The sequence below is a fragment of the Populus alba genome, chromosome 11 (genome assembly GCF_005239225.2).
Source record: "Populus alba chromosome 11, ASM523922v2, whole genome shotgun sequence".
In the NCBI taxonomy this organism is placed as follows: domain Eukaryota; kingdom Viridiplantae; phylum Streptophyta; class Magnoliopsida; order Malpighiales; family Salicaceae; genus Populus; species Populus alba.
The window spans coordinates 11549969-11572885 of record NC_133294.1 but is presented as its reverse complement, the minus strand read 5'-3'; the positions used below and the strand labels follow the sequence as shown (position 1 = coordinate 11572885).

The 22917-nt window shown below is 33.3% G+C and overlaps 2 protein-coding genes across 5 annotated transcripts; one reads left to right on the top strand and one right to left on the bottom strand.

Annotated features, from left to right (window-relative positions):
- Positions 1–546: 546 nt before the first annotated feature.
- LOC118035365 (uncharacterized) lies at positions 547–3199 on the top strand. Of its 3 annotated transcripts, none has more exons than XM_035040914.2 (3): positions 547–767; positions 1052–1148; positions 1616–3199. In XM_035040914.2, exon 3 carries the CDS (start codon positions 1635–1637, stop codon positions 2931–2933), a length of 1299 nt encoding a protein of 432 aa, XP_034896805.1. In that variant the 5' UTR covers positions 547–767; positions 1052–1148; positions 1616–1634; the 3' UTR covers positions 2934–3199. The 3 variants fall into 3 exon arrangements, with proteins under 3 accessions (XP_034896805.1, XP_034896806.1, XP_034896804.1); XM_035040915.2 differs by having other exon boundaries at positions 1046–1148; XM_035040913.2 differs by lacking the exon at positions 1052–1148 and having other exon boundaries at positions 548–767.
- A 6284-nt stretch (positions 3200–9483) lies between these two features.
- LOC118035363 (uncharacterized) lies at positions 9484–13777 on the bottom strand. Of its 2 annotated transcripts, none has more exons than XM_035040911.2 (5): positions 13430–13777; positions 13189–13313; positions 12697–12924; positions 11080–12280; positions 9484–10118 (listed from the first exon to the last, which is right to left on the bottom strand). In XM_035040911.2, exons 3-5 carry the CDS (start codon positions 12916–12918, stop codon positions 10105–10107), a joined length of 1437 nt encoding a protein of 478 aa, XP_034896802.1. In that variant the 5' UTR covers positions 12919–12924; positions 13189–13313; positions 13430–13777; the 3' UTR covers positions 9484–10104. The 2 variants fall into 2 exon arrangements, with proteins under 2 accessions (XP_034896802.1, XP_034896801.1); XM_035040910.2 differs by having other exon boundaries at positions 9484–10069.
- Between the last annotated feature and the right edge of the window lie 9140 nt (positions 13778–22917).

Sequence of the window (22917 nt, the reverse complement as noted above, 5' to 3'; positions counted from 1 at the left end):
ACAAAAAAAGTGGAAAAGGGAGAATGATCCAGTATAACTACATAAGCTCAAACATTGTACGTATTTATTTACACTGCAAAGGCTGCCGACAAGACGCCCGTCGCTCATTCTGTATTTTGTTGGATTGTTATCTAACTTTATAAGTATTTTGTCGAGGTTTTTTTTTTTATATATTACTCGGTGTTTGAGATTGTACTCTTGAAGAGTTTTAATTTTAAATTAATTAATTTTTAATTTTTTTAATTACTTTAATATATTAATATCAAAAATAAAATTTTAAAAATAAAAATATTATTATAATATATTTCCAAGTAAAAACAATTTTTACTAAAACCTAACTTTAAAAATATTTTATCAGGTGTTTTTATATATATCACTGGTTTTTATTATTTTTTTTAAAAAATAATTTTAAATTATTTTTTTATATACTTAAAATGTTTTAAAATATTAATATTAAAAAATTATATCATAAAATATTTTATTAAAGTAAAAATATTTTAAAAGACAATATCTTTTCCGCAGGATAAATATATGATCATCCGAAAGAAGAGAAAAGAGAGCAGTAGCGAAGTGGTAGATTTTATTCCTTTCTTTTCAGCCTATTATTTGTACGAGTTTTCACTTGCTAGCGAACTCTTATTTGAACAACAAAAGCAAAAGCAAAAGCAAACACCCCGTCATCAATAACAATAAGACCCGATTCACGAACTGGGTCTTGTCCAGATCTTGTATTAGAACCTCACTTCATCTTAACTTTGTTGCTACAGGTGAGTTTTTTTTTTTTTAAATAAATTTTCTCTGTTTTGGTTAGTTCCTTTTCTTACTTTCTTTGGTATTTATTGAGGGGTTTCGAGGAGAATTTTAGTGGGTTTTGTTTTTCAAACCTCGTTAACTGTGTCATCTTTGGCCTTTAGTTAATTACGGCTTGTTTCTGGCTTTCCCTGTTTCACTCTCTTGGATTCCGGTTTCGGTGTGGAAAAAGTTGATAGCTTTATTGATATCTTGTCATGTCGCATAATTGTTGATTGGTCTTCCTTACTTTAAGTTTCAGGGTCAGGGTATACAGCATTTGTTCTCTAGAAACTCTCAATTTTCAGGGTTTCTGGCTTCTGGGTTTTTGAGAAGTTGGGGACTGCCTTCTGCTTTAGGTGGGTTTAGGTTTGTACGCTTGTTTATTGTTTTTATTAGGGTTTTTTTAGTAGTTCATGTTCAAGGTCTCTTTTTTGGGTTTTGGGATTTGATGATTCTGTTAAATCGAACTTCATTTTGTTAATTTGAAGGTTGGTTTGGGGTTCTGCAGTTGATCTTGTAGAAGCTTAAGGTTATATTTCTTTGGGTTGTGGCTTCTGGGTTTGAGAATTTTTATATTCACACCTGCTCAACAAGGGGGGGCTACAGCGGTTTGCTTGCTTCTGAGTTTTATAGTTGACTGAATTTTAAGAATTTGTGGTTGTTTTAGCTCAGACTTGGTGTTAGAAAAAGTGTTTCAATCATCAAAGACCTCCTATTTTGGGATTTAATATATGGAATTGAATTTTTAGTGCAGGGTGTAGAGTACTAAAAAACATAGTATCTGCCGTTTTTTCAAATAATAACTTGTTTTGTGCTTTGCCAGGTCTATTATCGGTGCAGTTATGGATTCCCCTCAATCTGTTGTGTCACCATTCAAGACCTCTGTTGGCTTTGAGACAGAGAAGCAGAAGTATGATTATCCAGTTCAGAGCACTGGCAGCTTCTCCAAGGGAAGTGAGATCCCCAGAAACGATGCTGTGGTTGGCAATCTCGAAGATTTTGTTGGTGTAGTTGAGGTTTACATACACCAGGCTAGGGACATCCAAAACATATGCATTTACCACAAGCAAGATGTTTATGCTAAGTTTTGCCTGACTAGCGATCCTGAGCACACTGTCTCCACCAAAATCATCAATGGTGGTGGGAGGAATCCAGTCTTCAATGACAGTCTGCGGCTCAATGTTAAGACTATTGATTCCTCCCTTAAATGTGAGGTATTCATGATGAGCAGGGTGAGGAATTATCTGGAGGATCAGCTGTTAGGTTTTGCTCTGGTGCCTTTGTCCGAAGTACTAATCAACAATGGGAATTTGGACAAAGAGTTCTCTCTTTCTTCAACTGATTTGTTCCACTCTCCCGCGGGGTTTGTTCAATTATCTCTATCATACAGTGGAGCTTCACCAGAGGTAATGGCGATTCCAGCAATACCCACTGCTTTAGCTGCAAATGGAACTATTCAGGATTCAGAGATACAGGAATCACTTCCTTGTGAATTGGACAAGATTGAGTTCCCGGATCCAAAGGTTGTGAATGAAAACCAGATGATGGTCTCTGAGTATTTTGGAATTCCATGTTCCAGTCTGGATTCTGAAGCCTCTGAGAGCTTGGCCACCTCTGATACTGAGAATTATCTGAGTTCAGAAAATGGAGTTCATTTCGTGGAAAGCTTCTCAGCTGCCACTTCCGATTCATTTCAACTTCCGAAGCTTGGCTCTCCTCCAAGCAGTGTGTCAACTAACGGTGTTTCTTCTTCTTCTGTTGATGCAAGTTCAGAAACCTCTGACAGCCCAGCAGCTTCTAAAACACCAAATCTGGACCGTGTCTCAGACCGTAAAGAGAGAGAGAGTACAAATGTCAGAGATGGTGAGACTGATTCCTCTGGTGGAGCATCAAATGAGAGAATTGCCAAACCTGTTATTACAGTAAACATTGAGCCGGAAACAAATATGGTTCAGCAGGACATAGTAGACATGTACATGAAAAGCATGCAACAATTCACAGAGTCACTGGCCAAGATGAAGCTTCCTTTGGACATTGATAGTGGACCAGCTAGTTCAGGAAGTTCGAGCTCTGATCAGAAGGTGCAGGCATCAAAGAACACTGGTTCCCGTGTGTTTTATGGGAGTAGAGCTTTCTTCTGAGCTTTGACTTTTCTATTTAAGAGGAAAACACACAGGTGACTTTAGACTTTAGCTTGGTGACTAAACTAATAGTGAAGTGTAATAATGTATCATGTAGTGTGTTGTTTCCTTCTGTATGTTGAGATGACGGGGAAATCATGACTTGTATGTGTTATCAGCTTTGTTTCATAACAACTGCTGTTATTCATGAAAATTCCCTCTTTCGTTGTTACTTTCCTCTATGTTTATTCAAGTCTTAAATAATTATGAAATTGATTTTCATCTAATTATAAGCTAATAATGAGTGTAATCATATTGGTGTCCGCATTCACATGGTGATTTTAGTCGAATAGTCAAGAGTGGCTAAAGCTTCCATGATTTTGCTTCTGGCAATTTTGAAAAATTGTGTCCACAAATATCAGTCGACATTAATGTCGTCTTCTTCTCTCCATGCTCGGACTATGCTAGTGTGTCCTCCCAAGGAAAACATTTCCCTCTAACTAGACAGGTTTTTCTTCCAATTTGTCTGCTATGCTGGCATCGATATTTGCTATTATTATTATTGTTATTTTTAAATTGTAATGTGGACATTAGGGAACAATTGTCTTAAAAATGGATTCTTCCGATACCTATATGACATTACATTTTGATCTATTTCGCGAATTTATATAACCAGTATTATATTAAAGAATCACTACAAGCTGGAATGGAGGAGGTCATTCTGTCACCCTTTCTTTCGAAACAACCGCTACTGAAGACAACATGCATGCATATATAATGAAGAAAAACAAGAACGAGAAACACCATTTCCCATACTTTCATGCATCTCAATAATTTTAAATGGGTACTTCAATTATTTCATTCGCCCTCATAGCATGCCCCCCACAGAAGCATGCAATTTGCTCATCAACTCTATCTAAACTCTCCACAATCCAAACTTCTCTGCAATATCCTTTCCAGTTGAGCACCTGCGGTCCCTTAAAAAACCCACCAACCACTGCTAAGCTGCTCTTAAATCTTGTTTCATGTCTCTTGAGCTTTCTGCAGCCCTGCTTCTGTTCCTCCTGCTTTGTGCTGCAGCCCCCACAGCTCAAGCAGCAACTGCTCCTGCTGCGCTACGTTCAAAAGGGAAGAGCCAGTCAGATGGGCTCCTTCTCTGCTCAAATCTGGCATCATCTCCCCCATTGCAGTTGCCAGATGCGCTCCTATCTTGAGAGAAAATGTTACAAATTTCATGAATATCTTCATGTATGGAGCCGAACTCTTTACTGCCATGTTATCAACCTGCATCACTTCACAACCAATCTGATCTTCAACAACATGGATTTCCCCCCTAAATTCACAAAACATGTGCAGACAAAGTGCAGTCATTCCAGAAATCATGTTGGTGATCAATCTTCTCGAGTAATTTTCTGTTCTAATAGGAAAGAAAAAGCGTGGCACTTTCCTTTTAAACTTGGTTATTGCAGCTCACAAGGTAATTAATTCACTTTGCGTTGAAGTTCAATAAGGAGTCTGCGCTCATAGAATTTCAGTCTTGTATCTCCTGTTTCAAATCTCATATTTCTTGTTCAATGATCTTGAGTCTCTGCAATAATTGTTCCCCCCTTTGCAATTCCAGCAAAGCTTGGAACCACTTTGTCAGGTATGATGCAGGACAAAAAATAAAAGAATTAAAACAGGAAAGAAAGAAGCTTTTAAAGAAAAAAAAAAGTTAAAAAAAGAAGATAAATAAGGATCGGAGATATGCAAAGTCTACAATATTTTTATTAATCATCAAAATTGTCTAACATTTATAAAAGTAGGATATAAATATTAAAACCGTAATTAGAACAAACGATTGATTTTATGACCCACTAAATAAAATATCCAACAATAATTAAATCAAACCCAACAAATAAAGCCAAATTATAAACCTCAACTAAAAGTTCATATAAATTAAACCAAAAAAATGAGCTAAAGTCCAATTTATCAATGGTTTGGGCTATCCTCCATCGTCTATGATCATACGCATGCGTAAACAATATTTCTAGTTCGGTGTCCCCACCAATTTTCCTGGGGTTGGAAGAACTTGATCCCTTTGAGTATAGGTCAAGGTGACTGCGATAATACTATCAAAGATAAGGATCAAGTTATTGTGATGCCTTTCTGATAATTTAAATATAATCTGAATCTAATCGTCGAGCCAATATATTGGGATTTGCTGAAGTTCACCATCCTTGGTAAAAACAACTTATGTATTCAAAGTAGCATTAATAAGTTCCTTTTATGCCAAAGATAAGGATAATGAGGCAAGGGTTTCAAAAGGAGCATCAGGGATAGGCTGTTGTGTTTTATATATAACAAGGTCTTTTATGTCAAAACTAGAGCTAATATCAAAGTTTAATGGCAATTTAAAGACATCATTATTTGATTCAATCATTTGCAACACTTTGAATGGCCTAGCACTACTTACTTGCAATTTATGATCGATTCTCAAAGTACATCGTTTAGGTCTAATCTGTATCATTAAATAATCTCCAACATTAAGTGCATCATGGTACTTAAGTAAATCAACTCAAAATTTGTATTGTTTGTTGCTTGCTTGAATTTGTTTCATGATTTTAATATGCAAATTATGAACTCTACATGCTAACGACTCAACTGACTTAGACATCCTATCGTAAGGAGATCTGGAAAGGTGTTCTATAAGCTTCTCGGGTTTGTAAGTGTGACGCTAAATGATAGGGGGGTGTGGAATAAGACAAACATTGTTTGAAACCTGTGTAGATATGATATGACGACAATCAAGTAAACTAGGATTATCTTCATCTTCATCTTCCTTATCACGTGCATGAGGTAAAGGATCAGGAAGCTCAACATGTTGCTTTAAACTTATGATATGCCAGACACCAGGCATGTGGGGGTAAGGAATCAGGTAGTTTAGGAAGACTAATATCATGAGACTTTTCTAAGTCTATACTTATTCTATAGGTGATTCCACTGAAGAGTTCCCTAAAACTTCCTCTACCATTAAAGCAGACATATCAGACTCCTTCTAAACCTCATTCTCAAGCTCACGTTGACTTATTATGTTAAGTCCCTTTTTTTGCACATCCTCGTCATCTAGGTCACTAAAATCCTCAAGATTAGGCTCATACACTTCAACACTACAATATTCCTCTTTACTTATATCCTTATATTTTTGGACGACTAAGGGTTTAGAGATCCAATCTAAAAAGATATGACCAAAACCTAGACAATTAGTACACCTAACCTTTGAACTCACCTTAGACACTTCATTGACAACTTGTTTGTCCTTTTCTTTCTTAACCTCTGATGGGTTTTGTTCATAGCACAATTCTAGTTTCAACATCTTCATCATGAGGTCACTTGCCTCAAAGCTTTCAAATACTTTCGAACAAGCATGCTGCTAATGAATCCACTCTCCAAGAACTTTACTTTCTAACATCTAATTTTACTAGTTGGCTAAGAGCTTCATTGTAGAACCACTCACGATCTAGCATAAGGACACCTATGAGATGAAGGCAAATAGCAACAGCCTTCATCCTTATTTCCACCTTACCTTTATTATCATGTCTTGATCGAATTCTCCATGGTGGAATCTTCACTTGGGAAAGCTCATCATATTATTTCCACTTCATTGTAACAGGCTTGTTCTAATTATCTGCTCTCTAGTCTCATAAAATTTGAAATAGGTCATTGCAAGGTTGATAAACTCTGGACAATTTGTGGGGAATTGTCTTGTTTGTCTTTTGAAGTTGATGAGCGAGTTTGATACGGGACTAATTAGAGATTTAAGAAAAGTAAGACGAGAGAAGTAAAAACTATTTAGTTTGGCTTTAAACTAAATTAAAGCCTTAAAATAAAATTAAATCTAATAGCAAAACTAAGAGTTTAAATAATCTGAAAAAGCATAAGATAAAGTCCAATCTTCAAACCAATGAACTATGATTAGGCTATCCTCTAAAATGAAAGGTCATATGCGTTCATCAAGCATGTCTTGAGTCCAATATCTTTACTAGAGTTTATTAACTGATACAAAGAATCTTGCATCAACTGTGAATAAAATGGGATATAAGTTAGTGAACCCTAAAAACTATTCTCATACTCACTGAATTGAATTCAGAGTAAGCAGTGGGTTTTGTGATGGTTGATTAATTTTATCAAAATGTGTAAGAATTATAGTTACCTTTGGTAACATGCATTACAGGAGTCAAAGGTTGTTAAAAACACATTTTTAATACGATATGAAAAAAATATAATATAAATTCAGATCATAAAAAAGTAAGTAAAATCTTCTAACTAATTATATAGACAATTTCAATAAAATAATAAATAACAATATAACACAATTAAGACAAAAGTGAAATAAACAATATAAAAATTCGAGCACCTTACAATACTTAGTTAAAAAAAAACCTATACATAGTTAAATTTAAAAATCCCTTACCATATAATTATGTCCATAGAATTTCATTAACAAATAATCAACAAGCCTAAAATAAATAATTTGTTAGTGTGTCATATAAATTAAAAACAACATTATTGACTTTATCTTCCTTCTTATTTTTAAGATATTCATCAAGATCATTACCATCTAAAAAATTATTAGTGTTGTTGCTAGTACCAACACCAATATTTTGAACATTAGTTCTACTACTAGTACCAACACTATTATTGTCAACAATATTTAACTCAAAACTTCTTGAATTCTTTGAATTGACATCAATTTGAATATCTAAATCATCTTTATTATCATGACTCTCCATTTTAACATCATTAGAAATTTTTTCTTCATCACTTTCATCTTCTTTACCATTTTTTCTTTTTTTTACGCTATCAATAACACCAAGAAAATCAAAGTTTGATGAACCAACATGATTTTCTCTTTAGTTATTCAATCATCATCAGATGAGAGTTCATTTGGAACTTTATCAAAATTATCAGCAAGCTTTTTGACTTGGTTGTCATTCAATTTCAAATTGAACATTACAAACACCAAGTCATTTATTTTTTTCATAGTGCAAACAATTTTTTTTATTTTATTTTGTATGAACCTAAGCAACTAATTTAAATTTATAACTTATTATATTCTTATTAAATATAAAAAAATAAAAATAAAAAATAAAAAAATTCACCATCTTAAATGCATTCTAGTTACGCTCACATCTAGAATGTATTTAAGGAATCAAGTAATAAGTTGTTGCTGCATTTAAAGATATGTAAAGTTGAAGTTCCCATCTTGCATCAATAATATTTCATATACGTGTATAACTACAAAATAATAATAATAAGAATATTAATAACAAGTTAAATAATACAAAATTAAAATAAACATAAATGATCAACTACTAGTAATAAATAAATAGTTAACAAGATAGATAATTGGTACCTTTTTTTCACGGAACCAGAACTCATTTTGTATCTTCATTTTTGTTGATCCATTGCTTCATATTGAAACTCATTAGTTGATTTATTATCTGAATCTACTAATTGAAATAAGAAACTTTTTAATTTAAAGGATCTTTATATAAAATGTTCCAATATCAAGTCTATATAATGAGTAACATATGGTGTCCAAAATATTCCTTTTCTCTTGTTCATCACAATTGTCCTGTTGCCTTTAATGTTTAATGTGTTTTAATTATTTTGAATTTTAGTTACTTGTAAACATGTAATTTGTAGTGCTTGTGGTTTAATTAGTAAAAAGAACATGGGTGTATGTGTTTGTATTTTTTATTTTTATTTTTATTTATGTTTTTAAATATTTAAAACCAATAAGATAAAAAGAATTAAATGTTTTAATTGCATATACCTAGGTGTCTTAAAAATATAAAGAAAATCATATTGCATAGTATTTCCATACAAAAATTCAAAATATATATTCACATGGATTTTAGAATTTAATAGCTAGTTTATTAAATTCATGAAAATTTGACTAATATTTCAATAAACCACTATTTTTTTAATCCATGAAAATTAATAGTTAAAAATCCTGGTATAGAACGTTAACCTATAAATGAGGCTGGCATTTGAAATATTTGAATTGACTAGAAAATTTTTAAAGTTATTTTAAATATTTATCAATTTTAATTGAGAATATTTTTCACCGTAATACAAAAATTACAAAGAACCTTTTTTTAAGAATTTATTTGGATACATGATCCATAATAAATTCTTAAACGCCGAGTTTATTTATAAGAGTAAATCTCAAATCCTAAACCACAAATAGTCCACCAACTAAAAAACTATCAAAACTTTTAAACCACACCAAACCACAAAACAACGTACCTTAGATAAAATACATTAGGGGTGTTAATATCTTCTCTAGCCATAACCAATTCCTTACCCTCAAATCTCTGATAAGACCAATATATCCGATTTTTTTGAGATCCCGAACCAAACAACCAAGTAGCGACTCCAAACACCGCGTGTCCACGTGCAATTGGCATTTTGCACAAAATATTTATTTATGCTACCTAATAATTATAGAACCATATGAGGGTAATAACAAGCAATCGCAATCAGAATCTCGCATTCATTTAAATACATGAAAGAACAGCATCCATCCGAGTGTGAACTTGCTTGTATAGTACTGTCAATTAATAAAAAATGAATCAGAATATTATGTAACTTATTTCTGGGGGTGGGGATCGTAAAAGAACATCCCTTCCTTATAATGTTTCACACTAGCAGATAAGAAAAAACCTCAAATACAATCTGGGAGAGACAAATAAAGAGGAGCAAAAATACTGACAGCAACCAGCACCTTAGGCAGGCAAAATCAAAAAAGAAAATGAAAGAAAATCCTTCTTCTTCTTTTTTTAACCAACTACCACTACCACAGGGGCACCTCGCTGAAGATGCACGTACATTTATGGAACCAATCTTCCTGAGTATATGTCCCACAATCCGATTTTACACCTCACTCAAATGCCAAAGGAACCTAAGCTTTTGACTAATGTAGAAAGAAAAAAATAATCAAATCTCAAACCTTACACAAAATCCCTTGTAACTGCTTTCTCTCAATGTGTATAATGCAAATCAAGAACCCTCGTTAGCTCTGTAAGATAAATTTCTTTATAAGCTGAACGTAATCAAGACGGGACGTATGAAATTCACAATTCTTCACCTGTTTAAAGAGATTCCTTCACCTACAATTATCAAGTGATATCCATTAACAGATCTCCTAGGTAGCAATTCCTGAAGCAAGTACCAATTAAAAGAAAAGCTAAAATTAGTACCAGATGTTAGCAATTAGCTACCGAATATCAGCACCCAAAATAGCTAAAAGCTGAAGATGTGTCTTAATATTTTATTATATCTTTTAAAACTCAGATTGCTCAAATGCATGTCTGGACAAGTCAATGTTTTAGATGAACTCGCATATTTAGATAGACATACACACATGTCCACTAAGTCAAACATAGCATAGGAATACCTTTTGAATTTATAGATTATTGACGTCCACTTCCACTCCCAAATGAAAGAATGAGAGAACTATATATATATAAAAACCTTCTGCGCAGTTCTTAATGCAAGTGAATTCCAGCATAAGAGAATTACACAATATATAAATAGGCCTACCAATTGGTTAAAAATCTGGAAATGTAAAATAAAGTTCTGATATGTCATCGATCCAAATTGTTAAGAACTCAAGGATTATATGCAAGACAAGGTCAGTCAAAATAATTTTTTTAAAAAAATCAATGTAGAATCAACACGTCTAGAAAATTACTAAAGCATGTCATATATCATGTGTAGTCGAGGCAGCAATGTGGATCCTTTTCAACAAAAATGCAGGTTAAGGGAAATAAAAAGTTACGATACTAATCCAAAGATATTAATATTGATAAGGGCATGTCTACATGGAAATAACATCGTTCAATGAGATAAAACCATCTTTTACTTTATAAGCAAAACTAATTGAGATTTTGCTATGAACTTGTCAATGCAAAAGAAATAAAAGAGCGCCCAAACATCATATAATTGTTTTGATGCTCCAGTAAAAGAATTCTTCTAGAAGTTTTCACTCAACATAAATGTTTGTGACAATTGCAGACACACAGATGCCCATGTGCACTAGCATATATGTTTATATAGTTCTATTAGATTTTATTTACAACCTAATCTATTTCAAAGAATGTTCAAAGGAAAGTGTTACCTCTATTTGACTGTCTACTTGTAACACCATAACTTCCAATATAACCCTCAGAACTCTTAGTTGTAACATCTGAAGCTACATCTCCGAGTCCATAACCAAATGATCCGGACCCATCTAGCTCAGGGATTGCAGTTCGCCAAGTTGAATCACCATAAACTGAACCACTACGGTAAAGTTCCCCATAGGACCCCTCATAACCACCAATTGAACCAGAGAATGATGAAGTTGGTGGTACACTAGCTCCACTGTTTCTTGCATATCCTGACCCACCAAAACTATAATTGCTGTCACCATTCCCATAACCCATGCTGCCACTAGTATAGCCAGAAGCAATCCCTCCACCTTGAGATGAAACAGTTGAGGTGCCCCAATTTTCTCCACTATTCCCAAATGAAACTCCAAAACTTCCAGATCTAGATCCCAACAGAGGACCAGGGCTGCCAGGATTTGTGGCAGTGTTGAGGCCCCCATTTCCCCAAACATTCCGAGTAGTAGGGCTCGAGAGAGAATCATTTCTTGCATTCCCAACACCATAACCTATTGGGGTGCTGTACCTGCTTGGATTACTACTATAATAGGGACTTGAGATCCGCCCATATGCAGGAGCATTGCCAAAGTTGGAACCTCCACCATAGCTTGGACTCAAGACTGGCTCTAAATTCATACTCGTTGCAAAACCACTGGTGCCAAATGGAGCAAAGCCACTTCGACCAGTGGCAAGTGGATTAAACCTACCATCCATCCTCATTCCAAAACCTCCAACAGAGCTCATATTATATCCCTGAGCATATGAATTAAGAAAGTTGTTGGCCCTAGTCAAACCATAGTTGTACCCCATCAGAGGGCTCCGACTAGGCCCTGGTGATAACTCCTTTGGGACTGCCCGCTTGACCTCAACCATTTTACCATTGAGTTCATGAAATGTTTTATGCAGAACTCTGTCAACTGCTTCCTCTGAATCATAAGTGATGAAGCCAAAGCCTCTTGGCCTTTGAGTGTTATGATCATACATCACCACAACGTCAATAATAATACCATACTGCTCAAAGTACTTCTTAAATTCATTTTCGGTAACTGTAGATGCCAGGCCTCCAACAAAAATCTTTTTGGTGCGTCCAGGACCTGGAGAACCATGAATATTACTAAAGTTTCTACTTAAAATGTGCTGATCATCCCTAGGAACAGCCTTCTTTGCTTCAACCTGAGACATTGAGAGTGGAGTATCTAAAATCAAGCAGTTACATTTCATTCTAGTTTCTAGTGTCTAGCATACAATAAGTTACATTTCATTCTACTCCAGACCAAAATTGGTTTACATTTCTCACCATGGTCGGAGACCATATAACCATAAAGTCTCTTTCACTCTTTAATACAGAGTACTAAACTTGAAGTTGATACATTTCAAAACATTCCGCAACTAAATTAAAATACGAATATTTTAATCGTCCTAATATTAATTTCACAATACTAACTCAGAGTTCAACATGGGAGAAAGAGCATGTTCAACTCATGAATTTGGACATCTAAACAAATATGATCTGAATTAGAACAAGAAAGTTAACATTGCGCCATAAATTTTCACAATGCACAGAAGATTTTTGCAATCAAGCTACTCACCGTGCGGCCGTCAATCACATGCTTCTCCATGATGACCCTCTCGGCAACAGTAAGATCTGCAAAGACAACAAAACCAAAGCCACGGGCACGGCCTGTTGCTCGATCTCTCATTATCACTGCCTCAACCACTTCCCCATACTTGCTAAAATATTCCTTTAGACGTTCCTCATCAGTGTCCCATGAAATCCCACCAATGAAGAGCTTACCAAGATCTGATTCCATCTCTTGCTACAAGAATCCATTACAACAAATTCCCTCATCCATTGCGAATACCAATCAAAAGAAAAGGTAGTTCAAAATATAACATCCAAATCAAACAAAATTTATAATTCAGTTGATAATCTTATAATCATTAGCTTAATTAGTAGTAAACAAATATGAATTATACAAGTGAATAAATACTTCGATGCTAATGTTCAATGTTTACCAATAGAATAAGAACAGATTAATCTGTCAATAAGAACAGTCAGAGAAGCAAAGAAAAAAGAATACCCGTTTAAAATGATTTAGATAGAATCTGATTGATGCCCAGTCAAAAAAGGAAGGTGGGTGTTTAACAAATCCAATCTAGGACCATCTGATCCTTCTAGCACCAATCAAAAGCCAATCCATGATAACTGATGAACCAAAAAAATAATAATAATAAGCACAGGAATTGTTGTGGATGTATCACGACCCAGATAATGCTTGATTGAGATCAGGAGAAAAGAAGAGTGAAAGATTAATAATTTACCATATTGGAGAGGACCAAGATGGGAAATTTGAGAGAAGCTAAGATCTAAAGGGAGGAATTGTTGAAATGTAAACAGAGGAAGAGGTGCTCATGCTTTGAAGAGAGGCTTTTATGTGTCTCTCTCCGTTTTTTTCTTTTTTATCTTTTCTTAGTTATTCCACTCCTCTTAATTAAACGAAAAGAAAAGAAATGGAATTTGTAGCTGAGAACCGTGAGAGAGAGAATATATTTATATAATACAAAAATGGAGAGAGATATTGAGATTTGGCAATCCTCTGTTGCGAGAATATTTGAAGGAGCTTAAACAGTGAAGACAGGAGAGAGGATTTTTTTTTTTTTTTACCTTTTTTTTTTCTTTTTAGATTCAAGAGGGATGATGATTTCATTTAAAAAAAAATAAAAATTCCACAGGCACATAATTTATTTTCGTGCTATTTTACTACATTACATTTTAAATATTTCTGTGGAGCATAATGTTTCCTTCTTCTTCTTCTTCTTCTTTACAATGCATGAGTAGCATAATAATGGTTAATTTGCACTATTTTGTTGAAATCTTAGAGGATGGAGCTAAAGGCTTGTGGGAGATGTTGAATTTGAGATTATGTGAACGTATCATATAACTATTTCCTGCTTGGATTGGATGCGAGAACCAAATCTTAAATACAACTTTTTTCATTTTTCAGCACATGCTCTCTCTTTTTTATGTACATTTCTTTCTTTCTTAAGATGAAATTAAATTTAAAATTCTTTTTTCCCCTCCCATTTCTCATTTAAGTTTCATACATTTGGACCAAATATATTATAGGAGATGATTAATATCCAAATTGATGTAACTACGGCACTTTCTTACTTCTGACATTATATGATTCAAAACCTAGATGATAATATGATTTTAATGTGGTTTTAGGTTGCACATTTGTCTTTATACACCTTACCATTGTTATATATATATATATATATATATATATATATGAATTTCCTCACCTATCGAATTGAGGAAGTGCTTAATTGACAATATGAGAATGCACAGGCACATAATAAAATACTTCGCAAAATTGCTAAGCAAACATAAAAATAAATTGAGGAACAACTCCATAAAGCTTTACCTATCATGGAGCAAACAACTCAATAGATTTCCAAGATAATTCATCATTTACATGTAGAGTTAATTCATATGGTGTCCTTGGCCACCTCTTTCACTCTAGTTATGATGGCTAAAGAATCTAAACTCAAAAACCTGCCAAGTTAACTTCATAATGATTGGATTTCTGAATATTATATATATAGCGGAAATAATAAAATAAAATTATTTGAGAGTTTCTAAGATCTTTTTAGAAAGATTTAGAATTATTTAAGGATTTATTGCCTGAAAATATGATCTTTTTTTACTTTCAATAATTCTTTAAAGGCTGAGTTGTCCCAAATCACAAATCGTCTAATTATCTAGCCTCCAACAATAATCCAAGTGAACTACCAGTAAAAAATCTCTTAAATCTTTATGTAAACAAAAAAAAAAAGTTAAGACAAAAATGACTTCACTGTGACTGCTGATTTCTGAATCAACAACAACACTGTTTTGGTTGACGACTGTTGCTACCCAATTTTTGACCCATGTTTTGATAAATTTTCAGAAAAATCCAAAAATAGAGAAAAACAATGAAAATTCAAAAAATATGTATTTTTAATATATTTTCATCATTTTAGCATTTTCAACGTCGTCTAAAACAAGAATTTAAATTTTTAAGGGTCTTTCGAACGCGTTCGACTTTTCACGCGTCATTTTTAAAATTATTGATTTTCCTCATCGAGTCAACGTTGATATTGCTCGTTTTCAAAAAATATAAAAAAAAATAAGAAAAAAAATCAAACTTACAAAAAGAAAGAAATTGAGGGACCAAGTTTGGAAACCTAGCAATATTTTTACCTATAAATATTGGTCTCTACAACACACACAAGGGGGGGCAATTTTGAAACATCAGAAAAATACGAAAAAAAAAAAACCCTAAACCCTAAAAAACCTAAACACAGCTGCCCCTACCTTGGCCTTTGATTTTCCACACCAGCCAAACAGCAACCCCCCGACTTGAATTTCTTCTCCCCCCTCAGCCAGTTGATTATCCATCCCTCACAAACCCAAACTATCTCGCCGCCAGCCATACTTAAACAGTCCAAACACAGCAGCTCCAAAGCCCCCCCTTCCACTTTCAAACCCTCCCCTTCCACTTTCAAACCCTCAGCCACGCTTATCTCCTTCTCCAAGACACAACCATCTCCCCTTAGCATTTCCCTCTCCAAGACAGCCTCTCCACCCCAACAACAGCCAAACCAGTCGCCAGCTCCACCGTAGCTTCAATAGCCCCATCTCAGCCCCACGCTGAACAGAGACCAGCACCGTCCCCCTTCACTCTCCCCTCTCACCGGCCGCCTGCTTCTCCTCCCCCGATCTCTTCATCTCCATCGACAACGAAGCCAGCCGAATGGACAACAGCAGTGCAGTGACCACAACCGCGACCCCCTTTGTAACCGCTAGATTGGCCACCGAAAGCAGAGAAGAAGGCAAAACTAGAAGAAAAGCAGATAAAAAAAGAGAAGCAAATCCAAAATGGTGAAGAAGAGAAAGAAAAACAGATCTGTAAAGGAAAGAAAAATTAAAACGGACTGTTGTTTGTGTGTTGCTTTTTATTGTTGCAGGTGGCGGTGACCCTCACCGCCGGCGTAGGGAGACAGAGGAGAGGAAGACGTTCCCAATCCACCGGTTGCGCCACCTTCATCGGCGGTGACGCGTGAACCCACGCGCCGCCATTGGCGGTGGCGTGTGGGAAGACGCGTTGCCACTGTTCATGCTATTCTAAAGGGCTTCCCAGCACTGTTATGGATTTTTGAGGGGTTATTTTGTAATTTTCAAATTGTTTAATATAATATTTGTTTAGTTTGAATTTTTATTTGTATGTTGTAAATGTGGATGTAACAAAAAAAGAAAAGAAAAAAAATATAGTGAAAGTGTATGTGTGTGTTTGTATTTGTTTTACGGAGTTGTTATTTTTTTTATATATTTTTTATGATAAAATCGCAAAGGCAAAAGAAGAATTTAATATTTTGATTGGCTCACGGTTCAAAATTATTAACTTATACGTAAGTTGTATTTCTAATATCTGATGAAAAAACAAAATTTTAAAACTTCTTTAACACGTCAAAGCCACGAAGCAGCTTACCTCAGGTAGGGTGCATTAGGGGTGCTAATACCTTCCCTAACCACAACCAATCCCTACTCGCGAATCTCTGACAATGCCAATATATCCGGTTTCCTAGTAGCCTTCAATAAATTACTAGGTGGCGACTCCCAATGAATCCAATCAAACGCAACGCATAACAGATGAAAAATTGCCAGCTGACACTGCACGGATTTTGACATGCGACAACGATTTCTGAGCAACAAGGGTTGTGTGCGCTAACGAATACACGTGTTAGCTGTGGAAGTAGTTTTGTTGATGATTTCTGAGTTAGAAACGACTCAGTTTTTATTGATGATTTTTTAGTCAACAGGGGTTGTATGAGCTAACGATTTCATGTGTCAGTTGTGGAAGTAGTTTCGTTGACAATTTCTAAATCGACATCGACTCAATTTTTGTTGATGATTTCTAAGTCAATAAGAGTTGTATGCGTTGATGAATCCATGCATTAGTTGTGGAAGCAATTTTGTTGATGATTTTTAAGTCGGCAATAACTCTATTTTTGTTGATGATTTTTTAGTCAACAGTGGTTGTTTAAGATGACAAATCCATGTGTTTTGTAAAACCCGACAAAAAAATTTAGTCCTTAACTGACTAATATTTGGAAGAATTGAAGGATATAAACTAGCTAGTCTTAGAGAAAATCCTAGAGTAAGAGGGTTGGCCTATCCTAAGAGAGAATTGGAATATAAACTAGCCCAAAATAACCATAAAAAAGGGATACGGCCTTGACCTACACCCAAACACCTCCACCTCATTAAAGAAGGGGTATAAATGCAAGGAGGAGAGAGAAGGTGGCCCTTTCTCTTCCCAAAAACTAACTCCAATTGCTACATGTGCCTGCATGCTCTTGTTTCTCTTCCTCTTTCTCAAAGAAAACCTAACAAAACCCCAACTATATGCAAACCTCCTTGGGTGCTGAGTGAGAAGAGACTTAGAAAAAAAAAAGAGAAAACCATGAAAGGAAAGTGAGTTGAAAGGGCCGACTACAATCACTAGAGGATGAAAAGGAGAAAACCGAGATTTAAGGGAAGAACCATACCACCAAAACCTGCTCACAAGTTTTCTAAAAACATGAGGTAAGATCAATATCCTTTCCTTAGATGGTTGTTACCCCAAATTTCAAACAAAAAGGAAAGGAAGAAAACTCGAAAATGAAAGAGGTAGTGTTCTTGCACCTTAACTCAAGGAATCTTGACTAAATGGACATACCTAAGTAGAACAAAGAATGAATGAACACATGCACAAACCCTTACCCAAGAAACATGAACGATTTTGAATACATGAACCTATGGGAGGGCTGACCATAGTGAGGGTAGACAAAATGTGTTTGTGCGATGAAATGCAAAGATGATGACCTTGTTAGAGTTGTTTGATCATATGAAACTGAAATAAAAATTTATACATGTGTTAATGACATAAATTATACATATATTTGATGAAATGGTGTGAAAATATGTCTGAAGGATGTAATGCACAAAATTATAACCTTGTTGAACCTTTAAAATGATGTAATGCACAAAATTAAGACCTTGTTGAACCTTTAGAAGGATGTTTGAGCTAAAACAGAATTCATGTTGAAGTTAATACTTTGAATTTGTCATGTAAATGGCAAAATTGCATGGTTATGAACCAAGTGAATAAATTTATAATTATAGCATGTTGTTGTGAATACACTGGTGTTAAAAATAAAGAATTACATGTGTAAACTAGGGAGAAAATGGACAACAATGTCTGGTCAAAGAAGAGAGAAAAATCATAAAGGAAACTATGCATGATGAACACATTTAGAATAACATGAGATGGAATGAAAATAGAACCCTTATGTGTTGTAGAATTGTATTAATTGTGCAGGCGCATTACCATGATACAATTATGAATATAAGAATGTATGGTTGTAGCAAAGCTACGTGTTGGTCTTGGAAGTGATGACTTGGGAGAAACTTTGGCAAATGTACTTACGGAGATGTTGTTTTTGTGTTGCGTAATAATATATGATGATAGGAGTATGGTTGGTGATGTTTATATTCAGCTAAGTCAGAATATATGTAAGGAAAAACACGTAGCGTAAACCTTACGAGTAGCCCGGAGAGAAGGAAAAACTAGAAATGACTCACCTTGTCGTTAATAATTTCTAAATTGGTAGTGACTTAGTTTATGTTGATGATTTCTAAGTAGGCAACAACTCAGTTTTCATCAATGATTTCTCTGTTTATAGTAGGATATGTGCACTGATGATTTTAGCACCAATTGTATAAATAGATTGCGTTGATGATTTCTGGGTCAGCAGTGACTCAGTTCTCGTCAATGATTCCTGAGTCAATAGTAGCTTATGTGCATTGATGATTTTAGCATCAGCCCTTTTTGGATTGCGTTGATAATTTCTGAATCGTCAGTGAATCATTTTTTGCTGATGAGTTTTGGGCCACCAGCGAACCAGTTTTCGTTGTCCAATTCTGTGCCACCAGCAAACCAGCTTTCATTGTTGATGTTCTGCAACAGACTTCCATATCAGAATTGACTTAAATACTTATAACGATTTCATTGTATAATCGTGTAATATTTGGAACACTTGAATATGAACATGCGTATTTTTTGAATATGTAGGGTGATGAGTTATGTGATTATAAAATTCAAATGTGCTGATTTGTGATCATTGATGTGTTAGGTGGTACGATCGGGATCAGACTTGTGACTGGATAAGTACACCCCTAAGTGAATTTATTACGAAGGGTCTTTTATTGTGTTATAGCTAGTACGTTCAAATTACCATAAAAAAGTAAAAAACATAAAAGACAGAAAGAAAGCAGTTTAAAATAGACAGATGAGCTATGCAGATATTCAAAGAAGACCTCTTAAGTTTATTATGGGTGATCGAGTATACTTGAAGGTTGCTCCTTGAAAACACATGTTAAGATTTGGTATGAAGGGGAAATTGGCCCCAAGGTATATTGGTCCCTACGAAGTCATCGAAAAGATTAGACTAGTGGTTTACAGATTGGCTTTGCCCCCACATCTGAATAAGATCAATTGCATATTTCATGTTTCGATGTCAATAAAAGATTAAGTGGATCCATCTCAAGTACTACCATAAGTTTCTTTAGAGGTTGTAGAAGACTTGAATCTAGAAGTAAAACAAGTTAAGGTGTTGGATTATATTGAGAAAAAACTAAAGAATAAAAAAAATTCCTATAATTAAGGTGTTATGGATAAGTTCACAAATCAAAGAAGTAACGTGGAAAAGGGAGTTCAGAGTTCAAAATGAGAAGGAAGTATCCTGAGTTATTATTGAATACTGGTAAGGAGCTAATGATAAAAGGGTATATTTATAAGAGTATGAACCTTGTATTGTGCTAGTGTTACTTGTTTATTAAGAATGATGGAATATGAAGGATGTGCGTTGATTGTCGAACCATCAACAACATAACGATAAAGTATAGACATCATATTCTTAGGCTTGATGACATGTTAAATGAGTTATATGGATCATGTATTTTTTCTAAAATTGATTTGAAAAGTGGGTATGATCATATTAGGATGAAAGAAGGGGATAAATGAAAAACTGCATTTAAGACTAAGCATGGTTTGTATAAATGGTTAATTATGTCATTTAGACTTACAAATACACCTAGTATATTAATGAAGATAATGAATCATCTATTGCATGCATTTATAAATTAATTTATGGTTGTATATTTTGATGACATCCTGATCTATAACAAGAACATGAATGAGAATCTTAATCATTTGTGTAATGTACTTAATGTATTGCTTAATGACTAATTATATGCTAATTTTAAGAAGTGTACCTTTTGCGTGGAAAAAATTGTGTTTTTTAGAAATGTTATAACTACATAGGGTATCAAGATAGATGATGACAAGGTTAAGGTCATCTAAAATTGGCCTACACCTAAATTTATAGTTGAGTTAAAGAGTTTACATGGTCTAACTAGTTTTAATAGATGTTTTGTGAAGGATTTTAGTACTGTAGTTACACCATTAATTAAGACAGTGAAACATTCTATTAGTTTTAAATGGGATGATCAACAAGATATGGTTTTTAACTTACAGATAGATAAATTATACATTTCTCATGTTTTAGCTTCGCCATTCTTTAAAAAAGCTTTCGAGATTGAATGTGATGCTTCAAGTATAGGTATTGAAGCCATGTTAATGCAGGATAAAAGGAACATTGAGCTACCTTATATATGAAAATGAGTTTTATACCTTGGTAAGAATGTTGGAGACATGACAACATTATTTTTTGGCCTAAGGTTAAGAAAGAATTTTTTTTTTGTATCGCTTAAATTTGTGTTTTGAGATGTATTTCGGGATGTTTTTGGTTGAAAAAATAATTTATTGAGGTTTCTAGGGTGTTTATTGGTTGTTTTTAAGTGAGAATGGGTTGAAAAATAGGTTTTGAAATTAAAAAAAATAATTCTATTAGCCCTATTTTTCACCTTAAAACAAAAATTAACCTCATTTTTTACAACTATTTAGATGGTTAGAAGCTAGGCAAGCAAGCAAAGCATTATCTACTTTTGTATTTAAAGAAAAGAAAAAGGATTGACAATGCATTTTAAAAAGAAAAACAAAAGTCCCAGACCTTTAGGTCTAGCTTGATTTTTAATGGGCCATGTGTGATAGATCATTTAGCCTTGCATGCTTGGCTTGTTTTAGTCCTCTATTTTTTTTTTTAATTTTAATGTTGTTTTTCAATTCAAATTTGATTTCTTTAAAAAGTAAATAATTAAAAAGATGTTAGATATATTAATTTATTAAATTCTTAAATTAATTCGGAATATATTTCAGGTATTATTTTATTAAATACCATTCAATTTTTGTTTTGCTTTCAAATAATATTATAGCTATCATTTTATAACATTAACAATCATTCTTTTTGGCATAACCCATAATAATTAATTTTTCTAAATCTATTTAGTGATTTTTCTACAAACATCTATTTTTATTATCATATAATTAAATAAAAAATATTTTTTTAATAAATTATTAAAATAAGCTATGTACATAATCTATATTGTTGATTTAACGAGTTAACTCAAGTTAATTCAGGTTGTTCTAAGACATCATTATCTCAATTTAAAAAAAAATATCTAAAATTATTTTTTTAAGTCTATCCAACCTCATTAAGGATAAATCTTAAACTCAGATGAGGCAAGGGGCTGGGTTAAAGGTCTTCAAGTTGACTTGTTAAGCCTAGTTTAGTAACATTATCAAAGAGTTCCCAAAACAACTAATTAATGTTGGATTGTTTTTATGATTTCTCATTAGATTTGCATCAAAATTATTAGAATATTTGTTTTTTAATTAAAGTTAAAAAAGAGTTGTTAACAAGAGTTCTAATAATACTAGTTGATATGCCCGCACGTTGCAGCGGGCTTATGTCATGCTTGTGCGTTGTTATGGATTTGTAAAAAAATTTATAAAAAAACAATTATATGGAGAAACACTATTGCAATCTATAATATTTTCAATAAAAAATAAACTAAAAAGCTAAATTCTCAATTAGCTTAATATTAAAATAATAAAATAGACAAAAATAATTTTGAAAAAAAAATCATAAGAAAAAAAAACAAAAGGAAAAAAAATCATGTAAGGAAACAATGCAGCAATCTATAGTGTTTTGTGAGGAAATATACAATTATAACTCAATATTAAAAAAATAAAATCAATAAAAATAATTTTGAAAAAAATCATAAAAAAAAACAAAAGAAAAAAAACTATATAAGAAAACACTAAAGCAATCTATAATGTTTCATGAGAAAATCTACAGTTGTAATTTTTAATCAATTCAATATTAAAAACAATAAAATCGATAAAGATAATTTTAAAAAAAAAATTATAACAAAAAAATCATATAGGAAAACACTTTAGCAATCAGCGGTGTTTTAAAAAAATATATAAAAAAATAAAATAAAGGAACAAACATGTGGGGAAAGTTAAAGCTAAATTCTCAAATAATAATAATTCAGAAAAGATAATTTAAAAAAAAAAACATGTAGAGAAATATTGTATCAAAACAAAAACTATAGGGGGGAAATACTATAGTAATCTATAATGTTTTTTTTATATAAAAAAATTACAAAACTAAATTATCAACCATCTTAATATGAAAAAAAAAAAACTGAAAAGGACTATTTTGAAAAAAAAAATCATAAAAAGAAAGAAAAAAAAATCATAAAGGGAAACATTGTAGTAATCTACAATGTTTTTTTTTTTTTTAAATAACAAAACTAA